At 37.5% G+C, this 17,736-nt stretch overlaps 1 protein-coding gene across 3 annotated transcripts in view; it reads left to right on the forward strand.

Moving 5' to 3' along the window:
• TBC1D4 (TBC1 domain family member 4) overlaps positions 1–17,736 on the forward strand; it is a 173,842-nt gene that overhangs the window by 55,497 nt on the left and 100,609 nt on the right. The window contains exon 1 of one of the 3 annotated variants that reach the window (XM_032496871.1): positions 15,176–15,370. The exons of the other annotated variants lie outside the window; for them this stretch is intronic. Coding sequence (XP_032352762.1) covers positions 15,305–15,370 — 66 coding nt within the window. The 5' untranslated portion in view covers positions 15,176–15,304. Of the gene's footprint in view, positions 1–15,175; positions 15,371–17,736 lie in introns of those variants that run through there. 3 annotated transcript variants of the gene reach the window in all.

Below are 17,736 nucleotides of genomic sequence, written 5' to 3' on the forward strand. Positions count from 1 at the left end.
ACACTTACACATTTCTTGCTTATTCGCCTCACCAAATCCCCATTGAGACTTGGGGCGTTTCAAAGTACAGAAGGAAGGAAGTGTAGATTTTGTGTTATGTAGTAAAGCAGCGCCCTAAAAAGAAATATAGACCTTTTAAAATCGGAAACTTAAGCTGACTCCATACTTAGGATTTACATACCATATATTCGACTACTTCTGCAGCTCTCTGAATGTGCAAGGGCCATGGAGTTAGAAGGCTAGCCACGGCTGGTGAGGAGTGGCAGCCTCATCATTGGAACTTCTCTGGGCTCAAGCATCTTTCAAATACGAGAAGACCCTTTCCCATATTGTTTTCTGCTGCTCTGCCCAGCACTCATCTCCCACTCCTTCCTGAGGAATTTTCCAGATCCAGGCTCTTTGACCTTCTCTGTCTCGATCCTCTTTCTGCTAAAATTTGTTGCTTGCCATTCTTCATATATAGTTTCCCCTCTTCTCTTTCTTTGTGTTTGTTAATGCAGTTTTCTTCCCATGTCTGCCCTGTGACATCGTGCTCTTCCCTTTAAAATCTGATCAAATGCCTCTTTCTGCATAAGGTCTTCTGATCCTTCCAGAAAATGTCATCTCCACCAGTGGCATACTGGTCTTTTAGTGCTTATCATATTTGGTATTTTGTGATTATTTGTATGTATCTCATCACCCCTGAGGAGAGCCACTATATCCTATAATTTATCTTTGTATTCCCTACAGCATGTAGCCTGGTTTCATGCACATGGGAAGTACTCAGGAAACATTTTTGGATTTAGTGAAATTTGTGAGTCCCAAATGTACCACCACACATAAGGTGGTGATGGCTCAGAGACCACAATCAATGTATGATGCCCACTTCGGCCTCCTCTTTCCGCAGACTGTAAATGTTATAAATCCTTTTACTGTCGTGTGGTTCCCATTCACTTCCTGTTGCAGTGTAAGAAACACAGTACTAGACTATTTGGAAGAACATTTTTCCTCATTTTGAGACAGGAAAGAAGGGGGCAGGGCACAACCATTAAAGAAATGATACAGCAATTGAAGATAGGACAAAAACTGGTTAAAACTCGACTGGGCCCAAGATGGTAGAAAATTCAACTTTCAGTAGACCCTGAGGTCCAAGAGGGCGAAAGATTCAACTCCCAGTAGACCTTGAGCCTCATTATATGTTCATCGAAATATATTAGCATGCTGAATGGCACTCCCACAGGTGCCACGGATGATCATAAAAGGTCAAAAGAGGGCAGTGGCCCAATTCCTGAAAATCCCAGCCCCTTCCCCAAGATAGCTGGAATAATCTTTCCACTGATTAACATATGAAATTACTGAACCCAGAAATCTAACCACCCCACACCCCGTGGCCGCTCTCTCTCTCCGGCCTTCTGAGATGGCCTGTGTACACTCTGTCAATGGAGTGTGTATCTTCCTGAGTAAGTCTACTTTCGCTTAACTTTGGCTCGCTCTTGAACTCTTTCCTGTGCAAAGCCAAGGACCCTCACATGGTGGGGCACGTCCCCGGGACTTGCCTGAAACCTGGGACACAGCTATCCTTTCGAGCCCCATTTTCCTGCAACAATTTAATATTATTTTTAATAACTTTTCCCGTAGAACTTTGGAGTCTGCTTACTCTGAACTAACATATTTGCCTTCTTTTAGTCTGTATTTTGTGAAAGCTGGTAATATTCTACGGAGATGAAAATGTTGACAAAATCTGTGCTTTTAACTAGATATATGCATTTTTAGGTAGTGATTTAAGGACTGGGGTGTAAGAATGTTGCAAAAAACTTCCATAGCTTTTCTTTTCTCCTCCAGCACTGGAATGGGAGGGAAGATGGCAGCATTGTCAAGAGGCCAGACGATTGCTTAAAAACACCTCTTAGATTGCGACAGAACTTGACTAGCAAAATAAGCTCCAGCAAAACTTTCTTAAGCAATGTTCTGAGGGAATTGTAAAAGCAGTTGCATGGTAAAGGACTTCCTTCAGTAAAGATCATTCAAACTTGAATTACTTGAAAGTGCCTTGAGTTATTTGTAGTTATCATATCCATTTGTGCTTGTGAGAGAACAAAGATGAGAGAGAGGGAGGGAGGGAAAGAAAAAGAAAAGACAGCCTGAAAAGTGTGCTCTGGAGCTTGGGGAACAGAGGGGACCATGTATCAGCCATGCCAGAGAAATCTAAAGGGGAAGGAGCTGGCGGCTGATGTAGCCAAGGGCAGAGATTAGAGGACCTGTGGGTGGAGCTGTCAGCTTTGGGCATATGAATGGCAAACCCAGGCAGATATTTGGCAGAGCAGTTAAGGCTGTTACCTCCCCCTAGGGGGTCAAGAGCAACTGCTCATCAGCCAGTAGGGGGTGCTAGGGAGACCTCTGGTCAAGTGAACAGAGAAGCAGCCCGCCTGAACCAGGGGAGGGCGACACTCTACTTTTGCATGGAGTCCAGTTTGGTTTTTACCTGAACTGGGTATTTAATTACTGAGTTGAGACTATTTTAGGGACTATTTTATTATCCAAAAACACCTGGCACACAACTGTGTGGCCTGTCTTAGCTTTAAATCCGGGGGAAGATTCAGCCTGGCAGAATAGTTTACAGGGATGCTTGGGAAGGGGAACAATTTTGCTTTAATGACTTTTGTGTGTTGCACTCTCTGTGTCCTGTGTCTTACTCTTCTTTCCTAGATATTAAGCTCCTTGAAAGTTTGGAAATTAGAGGGAGATGATGTCTTGGTCCTCCGGTCGTAGTCATCTTTGTGAATTGTACAGAGCTGAGCACGCATTTGTTCAATACATATGTATCGAATGAATGAATATTTGATTATGAGAGTAAACAAAATGTGACCCTTTATAACAAAGCAAAAAAAAAGTACAGTGATTTTTTTAATAAGAAATTTTAAATTTGAGAGTAGTTTTAGACTGACAGAAAAGTTGCAGAAATGGTGTAGAGTTGCTACCTACCTCATGCCCAGCTTCCCCTACTGTTAAAATTTTACTTTAGTGTTGTGTATTTGTTACTTCTTATGAACCAGTGGTTCCCTTTTATCTGTACGAATTCTACTTCTTACTGTAGGAGATAATGAGGGAGAACATGCCACAGTATTTATTTCCAAGAGTAGCCACTTTGATTTGTGGGTCAAGGTTTTTCAGTAAATATTTGTTAAGCTTCTTCATGAGTTCACCTCCTGCCAGTAATGTTGCTTCCTAATTTGAGTTATAAATCAGAGTATATTGCAGAATTCCTAGTGAGTCATATCACTAAGTCCCTTGACCCTTGAATTTCACAAAGTAGTTATGCTTTTCTTGGTTGAGGAGGAACTTGATGTTTATGTGAGTTGTCATTCTCTTTAATTCCCTGGTGGAGTGCTTCATGTTGTTGCCAGAAACAACACGGATGGCAGTTAAGATTATTTTTTTGGTTCAGGTGGTTTTTGTACCAAAGCATAACATATCAGGAGGTAATCAAGTAAAACTTTTTAATCTAAGAAATTTTCCTCCCTACACAGCCCAGCCTTTATATCCTTGATCCAAACAAATTGTGTGGTCTTCCTCAACAAATAAGCAGAAAGAAAAAGTCAGTCCATGTAACAAAAATATTTGAAAAGCCAAAGCCTAGAATAAATTCAAGCAGCAGAACCACTTTTGTGTTTATGTGATACGCACTTCATCACCGTTTGCCAGTCACTCTTGGTGGTCTGTTACTTAGTAATTATGTGTTCATAAGCACAGTTTAAAGCATTAAGGTAAACGATGGTGAGGTTAGAAGTACTCTCAAATGGTATGCTTATGTGAAAATGGCTTGATAGGCTTGTTTTTGCAGACAGCTTACTCACCTGTAGTGGAAAGTCCATCAACCTAATACCTTTTCTAGTCTTACCCATTCTCACCAATGCTGTAGTCATTGGGACCCTATAACATACCTGCTACCGGTGCCGGTGAATGTCTATGATTGGATATCTGATGTTACTCCAAACGCAGTATGTCTAAAGCCAGTTCATCTCTTAAAGTCATGATTATTTCTCCTGACATCCCCCTTTAAATCAATGGTAGTAATTTGGTGACCTCTCCTCAAGCCTCATACTTTACTGTTGATTTTCTTTCCTTGCACCCCTGTATTCAGACATTCTTCACATTTTGACTCTGAATGGTCTTTGTATGCATTTCTTCCTTTCCACTTACAAATCCTCGGTCCAAAGCTGGATCAGCCAGTCGAAATCTGCATTATTGACATAGCATCTTAACTAGTTTACCTTCCTCTATTTTCTCTTCCCCAACACACACTCTCTCTCTCTCACACACTCTCTCTCTCTCTCTCACACACACACACACACACACACACACACACACACACACGCTCTGTCTTTGATTGATCTAGCTCCTGGTCAGAGGACTATTTCGAAAGTATATCCATCATTTCAACATCTAAAAATCTTCCAGTGGACGGCTCTTCCTGCTTATGGGCTGTAGTCTGGTCTGGGCTTCGCAGTCTGACTTTGCAGGCCGTTCACCTCTTAGTTCACTTTATTGAGAACTCTTTTCTGCCATGCCCCTGGGCATGTATGTCGAAGGAGAGTTAGGTGTTCTTTATTGAAACTTCCTAGAATGAACTAGTCTCTTTTTAATAAAGTCAACTATTTTAGTGGCATCATCCAAAACTTAATCTGGATTGTCCACTGATCTAGGTGTAGAATCCTCCCTATCTGATGTAAAACAACAACAACAACAACAACAAAACCCCACCAAAACTGAGCATACACGCAGGCAAGCTGTCTGATTCCTCCTTAGCCTTCTGAAAATGTATAGGTTTAAGGAAAGTTAATACTGCAAATAGAAATGGTGCTTTTTGAGCCCTAATGGTCTTAGGAGACACTGTAAGCATCCCGTGGTTGGGCTGTCACTACAGGTTTATACAACAATTCCAGGAATGTTCTTTCAAAACACTTTGGTCAGAAGGTCCCCGCCTCTGAAGCATTTTGGGAAAAGTCCTTTCCCCTAGATGTTTGGGGGTTTGTGAGGGGTCTTAGAGGCCTCATGAGGCAGAGACCTTTGTTGATAAATCACATATTGATATATAATTATATCAGTTATAACATTGATAATATTACTTGGGTCCTATTTCATACTAAGTGGTAACTAGTTCCATTTTGTTATATTACATTGTAAAGTGGAAAGAATGGTATGGTGTGTGATCCTTCACTCTAATTATGTGCATTGGAATTTGAATTATTTTCATATTTACCACATGCTTTCCTTGTAGGCTCAGTAAAGCAAAGCAACAGTTGTGAAGAAGAAAATTTAAATCATCTGTTGTACAATATGTGGCCCGGGGCTAGGGTACTTTTGTCTTCTTTATCTCTCTGTCCTGATAGAGCCTTTGACACTTGGATTCACAGTCTGTGTGAAGTGTCTGGCATTTGAGATTGGTTAAAATATTTTGTGTCTATGCTTAGAATGTAGGTTGTGAATTTCCCCTTTCGGTATTTCTGAGGTAGTTAATTTCACCTATTCATTTCCACGTGGTAGTTTTGAAAAAAAAACAAAACAGGTGTTTAATTTTTTGATAACCAAATACAGATCTGCACCACATGTAGTGGCGTTCTTCTTTTCTCTGTGCCATGACCCATCTTCTTAAGCGAATATAGCACGTGTGGAGTTTATTTATAGTTCTGACATCTAGACTTTATTGACTCTTAGTTTATTTGGGGCATAATTCACTAGGGTTATGGGTTGCAGTTGTTAAGGGTCAGCTGAGGAGAAGGAGACCGAAGACACCTTGTTCCAGGATGTGTATAACACTGAGGTGTGCCCAAACCTGAATTACTGTTCACATTGTGGTGGGTGTGGCTTAGGCAGACCATAGAGGAGGACAGACTGAAAGCAAAGGGAGTTTTTCGTATGAATGGGAGAGATCACATAGAAAGCTTTGAAAATTATTAAGTGGTACTAATTGGAGCTACCATTTACTGAGTGATTATATCATGAGTATGCACTGTGTTAAGAACTTTGTGTATACCAGCTTGTTTAAACCTCTCAACAGTTTTCTGAGAGGGCTGTTACTTCCTTTGTACAGAAATAGGCAACTGAATTTTAGGTCTGTGGCAGATCTGGATAAAGTAAATGAGTGTGAATTTGGTGAGCAAATTTTAAAATCCTGAAGCTGAGTAAATTCTTACAATTTCTGTGAAGTGGATCAGAACATTTAAAAGTTTTACATTCAGATTCATTTCTGCCGGAGGTGGAATAACAGGATGAGGATAACGTGACACTAGTGTCTTAACATCCTGAGATTAGAAACAACTTTTATACATAAATAGAAAGAGGTTGCAAATTTTTTTCATTGAAGTTATACAAATGGCTAAAGAGAAGCTGGGATTACGGAGAACATTCGTGAACTCTTAACTCTTTGAAGGTCCTCATAGGCAGCAGAACATTAATTTATGAAAGAGATTTATAGTTTTGTTCCTTAAAGTTGTATTTAGGATTTTGTTTATTTTACTATGAAATCTTACCAGGGATCAACCTAAATCAAAATGTGCGCTTCAAATGGGAGTAACCTACACTAATTCAAGAAGACCCCAAAAAATACTTTGAAATTTATCAACCAGAGTATTCTGAAGGAAAAAAAAAAAAAGGCCTAATAAGTATTTTTTAATAAATCCACACTGGAAAAGAATCAGATGTTTGCTAAGACTACTGAAATGGAATCACAAAATAATTGTAAGCCTAGTCATTATTTTTTTAGTCTTAACTTGGGGCAGTTGACAAATTTCCTGGACAGAAGTGAAAACACACTGTTTAAACATTAATAAAAATTAAAATTAGAAAAAAAAATTGTACACATTAATTACAGAAAAAATTTAAAAACAAGTTGAGCAAAGAGGAAAAAAAATTGCTCCTAACTAGCCATCACTGTGCTGTGAACATTGGCAAGATTCTGTATGTACACTTCTGGCCTTAAAAAAACACACATATGGGTATAATTATATGCACACACATTTATGTATTCAGAGTATCACCTTCAATAAAAGTTTTCTTGAGGGTAAGACTGATAACCAATCAGTAACTCTGAAAACATAGTATTTTAATACATTTGAATGTGAGAGAGGAGGAGAGAGAGAGAGAGGGAAGTAAAAACTACAAAATATCTTAGATAAACAATAAAGAAGGTCTAATAAATAGCAAGCCATCTATGTTCATGAATTGGAAGAATTAGTATTGTTAAAATGCATCCTCAAGTTGATCTACATATTCAGTGCAACCCCTACTGGAATCCCAGTTGGCTCTTTTAGTAGAAATTGACAAGCTGATCTAAAATTCAGGAGACTAGAGTACTCAAAACGTTAAAAAAAAAAATCCACACACAAAGTAGGACTCACACTTATCAAATTCAAAATTTACCACAAAGCTGCAGTAATCAATATGGTACTCACATAAAGATAGACATGTGGCTCTATGGAATTAAGAAATAAACCCTTACATTTATTGTCAATTGACTTTTGACTAGGGTTCCAAGACAATTCAATGGGGAAGTAATTATCTTTCCAGCAAATGGAGCTAGGAAGATGGTATGTCCGTAAGGAATAGGATGAACTTGCACCCTATTTCACACCATTTCCACAAATCAACATAAAGTGGATCATAGATCAAATGGAAGAGTTAAACCTATAAAATCCTTTGAAGAAAATGTGGGCACAAATCTTCATGACCTTGAATTAGTCAATGGTTTTTGGATATGACCTCTTAAATATTAAAGGTCAAAAGAGAAGACAGATTCAGTATAATCTCTTATCAAATTACCAATGACATTTTTCATTGAACTAGAACAAAATTTTTTTTAATTTGTGTGGAAACACAAAAGACCATGAGTAGCCAAAACAATCTTGAGAAACAAGAACAGAGCTGGAGGAATTACACTCCCTAATTTCAGATTATACTACAAAGCAATAGTAATCAAAACAGTATGAGAGTGGTGCAAAAACAAACATACAGATCAATGGAACAGGATAGAAAGTCCAGAAATAAACCCATGCACTTATGAATAATTAACCTGTGACAAAGGAGGCAAGAATATACAATGGAGGAGAGACAGTCTCTTCAATAAATGGTGCTGAGAAATCTGGACAGGTACTTGTAAAAGAATGAAATTAAACATTCTCTAACACAATATACAAAAATAAACTCCAAATAGATTAAAGAGTAAATGTAAGTCTGGATACTATAAAACTCATAGAGGAAAACACAGGCAGAACACTCGCTGACAAAAATTGCAGCATTTTTTTGGATCTGTCTCCTAAAGTAATGGAAATAAAAACAAAAATAAAAATAAAAATAAAAATAAACAAATGGGACCTAATTAAACTTAAATGCTTTTGCACAGCAAAGGAAACCATAATCAAAACAAAAAGACAATCCACAGACTGGGAGGAAATATTGCAAACCATGCTGCCAACAAAGGGTTAATTTCCAAAATAAACAAACAGTTCATACAGCTTAACACACAACAACGACAGCAACAACAACAACAACAATAACAAAACAAACAACCGGATCAAAAAATGGGCAGAAGACCTAAATAGATGTTTCTCCCAGGAAGACATAGAGATGGCCAACAGGTGCAAGAAAAGTTGCTCAGTATTGCTAATTATTAGTGAAATGCAAATCAAAACTCTAATGAGGTATCACCTCACACCAGTCAGAATGGCCATCATTAAAAAGTCTACAGATAGTAAACGCTGGAGAAGGTATGGAGAAAAAGAAACCCTCCTGCACTGTTGGCAGGAATGTAAATTCGTGCAGCCACTATAGTGATTAGTATGGAGGTTCCTTGAAAAACTAAGAATAGAGCTACTATATGATTCCACAGTCCCACTCCTGGGCATATATCTGGAGAAAACTCTAATTCTAAGATAGATTCACTAAAATTTTCATAGCAGCACTATTTACAATAGCTAAGACATGGAAGCAACTTAAATGTCCATCGATAGGTGAATGGATAAAGAAGTTGTGGTGTGTGTGTGTGTGTGTGTGTGTGTGTGTGTATAATATTCTCATATATATCAGAATATTACTCAGCCCTTCACTCTCCTGAAATGCTTCTGAATTGTCTTGGGCCAGCCACTGTCATGTGCCAAGTCCTTTCTGGTCCGCTCATCCTCGGCAGTACTTCCCTTCCAGTGTTTCGTTTTCATAGTACTTTGTGTTTTGCTAGATTTAGTTCAATAAAATTATGTTGAGATAGAAGTGAAGGATAAAGGTATAAAATGAGATCTGTTCAAGATAGCATATTTGTGTTTTAACAAAGGCCTGCAATGCTTTTACTCAAGAAGTTAAGCTGGGTAGAAACTTGAATGCCTTTGCCATTTTTCAAATCCAGGTGATGTCCGATGATCTTGGACTTAATAATAAGGTATGTAAATAATAAAATTATAAGGAACACAGTATTCACTCTCTGAGTGGCTATGAAAATGATTAGTGTGACATTTCTGAGTTGGACTCTTGAATAGGTTTCTTCATGGATTTTCTTGAAATATGTGTATCAAATCAGCTTGTTAAAGAGTGAAGGAACATGTTGGTCATATGCCCTCAGTTGGATGCTTTTAGACACTGCAGCTGTTCGAATGGCCTAAGTGAACTAATTCAGTTATGGCTGAGAAACTTGTCTCTCTGATGTTACTGCTTGTCATGAACATCCTTCTTAAAATACTGGGATTTGGAGGGAGACAGAGATGTGCAAGGAATCTAGACAGCTACAGTTAATTTCAGTTTGAAAAAGGAATAAAACATACAAAAATGACATTTACATTCTTGAAAGTCATATGAAGAATTGGTATGTCATGTTTAAAATTTACTGGGACTTCCTTCTTTCGGTTTACTCTTTGGAACTGTGCCTAATCTTGTATATGGTGGTTAATTAGCTCTTTAAATAAGTGAATTTTTGGCTCAAAGCTTTTCTATGTTTTAAAATGTTTTTAAATAATGATAAAAGACGTTTATGGTAAAGTTTATATAATGTATAAATGTATAAAAAGTTAAAAAAATACCCAAAAAGCAACATCCCTTTTAATTCTCTTTTTCTTCAGGAAATTAAAGCCTGGTACACATCCTTCTAGACTTAAAAAAATGTATATATATGATTGATTAGAGATGTATATATTGTATCTTTTTATAAAAATTATATCATACTATTTATACTGTTCTGCAGCTTGATTATTTGAACCTAATACTTTATGATCTTCTCTCCACATAGATGAAAATTTAGAGAGCTGAATTTTCCCTTTTCATATTCACAAGGGTATTACATGTTGGCCTGTAGGTAAGAAAGATGTCAGGAAGAATGACAATCCTCCCCAGATAGTTTGCCCTCCTCTGTCTTTAGCCTAAATAAGATGCACCAGTACCTAGAAGTCATTCAACAGCTGTCAAATCAATTACACAGCTGCTGGTGGCATGAAGGAGAAGCAGCAGCTGGTAGACACGTGTAGCCACCCCATTTTTGAGGATGGGAAGAGGGGCAGCAGATGACATATTTCTGCTATTGTTCCATTTTTAACTACATGGTTTCCCTTTAGGTGTTTCCTTTTTATAGTCATAAAAATGGTTTTAGTGAAATAAATGTTATTTAAGGTAAATGAGAAAATAAAAAAATTACCCATAGACCCTCAGTACTCAAGTTAATTATTGCTAACATTTTGCTATATTTCTTTTTCCCATGCCTTCTATTAAATGTATTGATAGAAATAGCACTTTACTTCTGTGATCTTTTCCCCCCAAACCCATCAGTCCATGCGGAATCATAAGGAGAGCATCATAAAAGTCCTAATTAAGGAACATTCTACAAAAATCCTTCCTAAGTATGCCTCAAAACTATCAAAGTCCTCAATAACAAGAAAAGTTTGGGATATTGTCCCAGCCCAGGGGAGCTGAAGGAGACATGATGACTAAATGTCATGGATGATATCCTGGAACAGAAAAGGACATTTGGGAAGAGTTAAAGACATGAATAAAGCGTGGACTTTAGTTAATAATAATGTATTATCGTGGGTTCGTTAATTGTGATAAATGCACCATGCTAAAGGAAGGATGTTAACCATGGGAGAAACTGGGTTTGAATTATATGGGAACTCTTTATAATACCTTGAAATCTTTTCTGTAAGCCTAACACTATTCTAAAATAAAACAAATTTTTTTATGTTGTAGTAATACCATGTATACAGTTTTGTATTCTGCTTTTTCTTACTGTGTTGTCTTCTAAAAATTGATTATTTATTACTTTTCAGAATGAACATGCTATAATTCATCTACTTCTGTTATGTGGGATATATGTATCATAAATTATTTCTAATAATTAGTAATACTCTGATGAATAGCTATATCATTTATTTACACCCCTGTTTTAAAAGGATTTTTAAAAAAGAAATTTTTAAAGAATTTATGTTTTAAGAAGAATTTAATAGTTTTCGGAAATATTTCTATATTTAATTTAGGGTGGTGGTGATAGACTCCTAAAGTGGAGTTAAAAAGTTAAAAAGTCAAGTTGTATGAAGGTACTAAATATTTTGCCCAGCTGTTTTACTGAAAGTCTATTCTAATTTACGGTTATACCACCAATGCCTCATTTCAGTGGATCTTCTCCAGCACTGTGTTTAATCTTTTATTTTATAATATTTTCCTAAACTAGCACCTTATTGATTTAATCTATATTTCTTTATTTTTCAATTTAAATATCTCTCCATTACCTTTGTTTTACTACTTCTTTTAAGAATTATCTGTTCATGATTAGAAGATGGACAGAAGACTTGAATAGACAGTTCTCCAAAGAAGACATACAGATGGCCAACAGGCACATGAAAAGATGCTCAACATCACTAATCATCAGAGAAATGCAAATCAGAACCACAGTGAGATACCTCACTTCTATCAGAATGGCTATCATCAAAAAGTCTACAAATAACATATGTTGGCAAGGATGTGGAGAAAAGGGAACCCTAGTACACTGTTGGTTGGAATGTAGATTGGTGCAGCCACTACGGAAAGCATTATGGAGGTCTCTCAAAAAACTAAAAATAAAATCACCATATTATGTAGCAACTCCACTGTTGGGTATATATCTGGGGAAAATGAAAGTACTAACTCAAAAAGACACATGCACCTCAATCTTCATAGCAGCATTATTTACAGTCACCAAGATATGGAAGCAACCTCAGTGTCCATCCACAGATGACAGGATAAAGAAGTTGTATTATTGTATTATATGTATATGCAGTGGAATACTACTCATAAAAGAGAATAAAATCCTGCCATTTGTGACAACACGGATGGACCTAGAAGGCATTATGCTAAGTGAAATAAGTCAGACAGAGAAAGACAAATACTGTATGATATCACTTACATGTGGGATCTAAAAAATAAAGCGAGGGAATGAATATAACAAAATAGAAACAGACTCACAGATGGAGGGAACAAACTAGTGGTTACCAGTGGGAAGAGAGAAGGTGGCGAGAGGCAAGATAGGGGTAGGGGATAAAGAGGTATAAACTACTATGTATAAAATAAATAAGCTATAAGGAAATAGATACAGCACAGGGGAGTATAGCCATTATTTTATGATAAGTTTACATGGAGTATAATATATAAAAATGTTGAATCACAGTGTTGTATACCTGAAACTAATATTATAGCAAATCAACTATACTTCAATGATAAAGAATTGTCTATTCATATCCTTTGTCCCACTTGAATCTGTGTTTTTTTTTTTATCAATCTGTTTGAGCTCTTTAAATAGTAAACCCAAAATCTTGAATAGTAAGCACAAAAAAAGATGAAATATTGGGCCTTATAAGTACTCTTTTATAATGATGCTGTAGTACACCTAGAAAGAGGAAAAAGTATACGTATTAATGATAAAACTTAAAAGTAATTGAAATTTGTATCTTAAGACATCTAGAAATAATAGTAGTAATCAAATCACCATATGGTAAACCTAAAACTAATACAGTATTTTATATCAATTATATTGCAATATAACTAGAGAAAAAACAAATAATATCAAGTAGTAACATTTTCTTTGTATATACATTAGTTATTTTGTAGCAGCATGTGAATTTTGAAAGGGTTGAAGTGTTTAACAAAATTATTTACACTTGTCTTTATTCATCAAGGTATCTATCAGATCAAAATTAGTAAGTTTTGAACCCCTGCGTGGCTGGGCAGGCTGGAGCTGCTCCAGCCGGAACCTGCAAGTCGGGGCTCCCCAGCCATTTAAAAAAATTAGTAAATTTTGTGACCATATAGTAATATACAAAAAAAAAAAACCCACAAAAATTTTAGAATGTATTTAAAGCAATATAAATAATAGAGATTATAATAAAAGCATTTTATTTAGTAATGATGAAACACCAGTTGTTAGCAAATTGTTTTATTACTACCTATGAAATTAGAACCAGTGACTATCTTAATACTCTCTCCCCACCAAAAGAACCCACAAACTTTTCCCTGAAAAATAGTATGATGATGTGAAGCTGAGGATATGGTGTAAGAGGAGGAATTAAAAATGCGTTGACCCTGGATCTGTGGTTCCTGGCCGCGTACAGGAGTAGGTCCATCACCCATGTGTGAAAGGCAGTTCAGCCTCCTGGTTTGGTTTATTTTGGACCTGCAATGCCTGGAGCAGCCTTTAAGAGAGGGGGCCCTGGAGCATGGGGGATGCATGTTCTTTGCCCATGACTGCAAATGCCAGACATTCTATGAAAATGGACCTGATTCACTTGGGGCCTGGTTTTTGGCTGGGGACAGAAGTTCAGACGCCTTATGTGTGTGTAACTTTACCTCTCTGTGAGTTCTGTGCTTTTGTGCTAACATAGTGTATGTTTTTAGATATAAAAGCTTCCTATCTCTCTCTCACTTGTACACTCTTTGTAAACTTTACCCTTTATTCTGTGCTCACCTGGATTAAAATGCATATGTGAAACAATTCATCAGAAATGTTTTCATTTCAGATGAAAATATCATTTCATGATACTTTGTGTGTATTTGCTAAGGAGTGGAAGATCACATGGAAAATGGTTTTTAAAGTAAAAGTTTTAAGTACCAAATTAAATATATGGAGACAGGTAGGCAAATGACCTTTTAAATGGGGAATGTGATCAGAAAGTTCACCTTTAAATATTTAATCCTTTTCTTTGAAGCTGTTACCTGAGAATGGGAGTATTTAGTATAGCAGAGTCATTATTATGTAACTGGCTCTTTCTTATATTGAGAGAATGGTGAAATGCTCTGTGAAATGATCTAGTCAATCTTTTTGAATTTTTCAACCCAAGTTGAAGGGCAGAGCACAAGTGAAGCGGTACATCCAGGGAGAACGGGGGCTGACAACCTCTTCTGTCTGCCACAAGCTCTAAATTATTCTGAGCCTTGCTATATATTAAGAATTAATGCAGATTTTAGTCTACTCCATAATGTATCTTGTTTATTTTAATATTGAAATGTTTTAAATTGCTTACTATTAAAATTTAACCCCTTCCCTCCAAGCTGTAAGTAAGAATATTTGATTCTGCTGTAATGCACATCCTTGACTTTGGGACACCCGTGGCCGACTGTTACACATCCTACCAATATACATTAGCTTCATTTAAATAGCTTTATAATAGGTGGAGGACGAACCACTCAAGATCTACATGTTTTAGGAGGTACAAATAGAATTTTTATTGGAAGTGTCCATTTGAGCAAAAGTCGACAGGTTTTTCATTAATTTGTTCATTAATTTGACAAGGAGTCCAGTCTCCAGGATTGAACAAGTGTTTGTCTTCAAGGAGTTTACAGTGTAGTTTTCTTATGATTTCCAGTTTGACAGACACATTCTAAAACTTGTTTGAATTTGTTGCCTTTATTTTACAGGAGCTAAAAAAAAAAAAAACCCATAAAAAATTCAAACCAAAAACATCTTCCTTAATCTGGAAGATAAATGTGCTGAATTTTCTGGGTGAGACAATGTAGATTAATCTGCAAATGCTGTTACCTACACCAAGGAGAGAGTTTCTTATTGCTAGAGTAATGTATTTTTAAATTTTATGTGTGACTCTTGATAGAAAAGAATTGATTACGCCTCTGAAGTTAAACTATTGTCTTCTTTGTGTTTATACATCACTTTTAGCTATTGAAAAATTTCCTAATGCCAAGATCATTTAGTATTATGTATGACTGAAAGTACTTACAGAGGTGGTTCTTGCCGGTGAAGTACGTGACTCACCCACAGTCACGGGCACAAATTACAGCAGGCACCCTCCCTGACTCTGCTCACCCCACCATCATGGGAGCCGCCACGAGGAGGAAGCTTGGGGTTTGTGAAGATAAAATGACTGAAGAGAAAGTAAAGGTGAGGAATTAAAAACAGATAAGGAGAGCTGATCCTAAAAACAAGCTCTCCAGGAGACAAGAGGGTAGGGCTTGGGGTCAGGGAAAGAATGGTATGTGTTAACTTCCTCTTTGAAACATGTTTTCTTTCTTTTCTAATTTCTAAAAAGCATTTTGAGAATTACAGCAGAGTACATTTGAATAAGGAAGGAGAGATCATCTAGTTCTTGTCCAGCACTACCATTTATGGAAAGGAAAGTCAAGTCTGTTTCAAGTGATGCCCAAGTTCAGTGGTTAATTAGTGGTGGCATCTAGGTTGGACTTTTCATATTCGACTGACTGACTTATTTATTTTTAGAGTGGTCATTGCTTGTGGGAGGTGACGAGGCGTGGAGCTGAAGAGGATCAGAAGCCAAATTGTGGAAGGCTTTGTATGCCACGCTGAGGGATTTCCTGTGTGTGCTGGAGAGCTCGTGATGAATTTAAACATGGGCATGACATTAGATTTGCATCTAGAAAGGAAGTTTGACTGTAATTTGGAGAATGATTAATGTCCAGGGTGTGGTGAGTGGTGAAGGGATATTAGGAAGTTGCTGGAGTAGTTCATTTAAAAAGTGCCGAGACTGAATTGAAAAGTGGAGTGAACAGAAGGGTGGACTTGTTACAACAGTATGAAGGAAGGAGAGAGAGAGAAATGAATGATTTTTTTTTTTTGGTACATTCATGGTAGATGGGAGTGAAAGGAGAGGGAGAAATTAGGTGTTTTGACTTTCTTGGGTGCATAACAGATTATCTTACAAATTAATGGTGTAAACCAATAGCTATTGTTTAATTGGTCACTATTCTGCAGTTCGGGCAGGGCTTGGTAAAGACAGCTTCCTGCTCCCTGTGGTGTCTGACAGTTGGAATTTCCGAGATGGCTCTTCCCTGTCTGGTGGGATCGCTGTGTCATCTAGGGGCTGGCCAGGAATCCCTCTCTGTGGTTTAGTTTCCTCACCGTGAGTGCATCAGTCCGTAAGAGTCTGACTTCTTATATGGTGACCGATTTTTCCTCAGAGTACAAAAACAGCAGCGGAGGGCCTTCTTGCTGCATGGGTGCAGAAATCCTAGAACATTATTTTTGCTGCCTTCTATTGGTAAGAGCAGTCACAATTCCAGATGAGATTTAAGACATGGGGAAATAGCTCCCATCAGGTAATTTATAAGCATACAGTTAATCTACCACACTCTACCCTCTGGCCACAAATTATTTATGTTCTGTCACAGGAAAAATGCCCTCACCCATTCCCGAGATGCCTGTCAGTCTCATTCTATCACAGCATCAGGCTCAGACTCAAACACCAGAATCTTACTCATTAAAATCATGTCTAGCTGCAGATGAAATGTGTTGGGTATGATTTCTCAGATGCAGAGACCTGGGAACTAAGAAGTTATCTGGTCTCCTCCTCCAAGATAAAATGGGAATATAGGGACAAGATAAATACAGTAGATACTCTGTGAATGTGTGGGAGTGGGTTATGGAGATGTCTGTTAGGAACTGGTCCACAGCAGTTCTGAAATCCAGCCAATCCCCCTGTCCTAGGGGCAGGGAATACCTTCATTAGGGCCCGGTTCTCTCTGGGAATGGTTTTCTGTAGTTCCTGGCTCCACTCTCTGTGCCATCCCTTCTTTCCAATGAGAAATAACTGTGTTTGCACTGAACAGCTTTTTCAGTCTGCTTCCTGCCTGCAGACGTTTGGGGTCAGGAAGCCTCTTTTCATTTTGGAATGTCTCATTTCATTTCAGTCCAACCTGGTGTAGCTCCCAACATTTTAAGGACTTCCTGTGTGTCAAATTACAGTCTACTCTGTTGGACAAAAGTCACACCCTGAAATATTTTTCAGATGGGTTGGCCCTTCTCTACTTTGGGCTGGGTGTCAGGTTGCTGTGGGATAACCCTTTAAGAGTCTTAGAAGCCCCATTGTTTAGCTAAGAGAGTCTAGGCAGCAGAGCCCCAGATCTTTGAGGTTTTAAAAGAGAGTCTTTACTTACTTGATATTTATCTTACCACCAATTTTACTGGCAGAGCCCTATTTTGAGCTTTGCCCAGAGACTGTGAGGCTATTTTTTTAACTCTGAGAGTCTTTTGCTGAAAAGGACTGCAGATGAGAAGCAGTTTTACAGTTGGACCTGTGAAGTCCTGGATCCTTTATGTTTCCTCTAATTTCTGCTTTGAAACTGAATAGTTTCTTCTTAGCTTATCTTGCCTCTCTTGTACGTTATCACTGACAGCTGAAAAAAAAAAAGCCCATTGCACATTTAACTTTTTGCCTAGAATCTCCTTAACCTGGTTCACAGGTTCATTGGATACTCTTTCTATTGTGCACGTTACTGTAGATAACAGTTTTA

Source organism: Camelus ferus, chromosome 14, assembly GCF_009834535.1.
Source record: "Camelus ferus isolate YT-003-E chromosome 14, BCGSAC_Cfer_1.0, whole genome shotgun sequence".
Taxonomy (NCBI): domain Eukaryota; kingdom Metazoa; phylum Chordata; class Mammalia; order Artiodactyla; family Camelidae; genus Camelus; species Camelus ferus.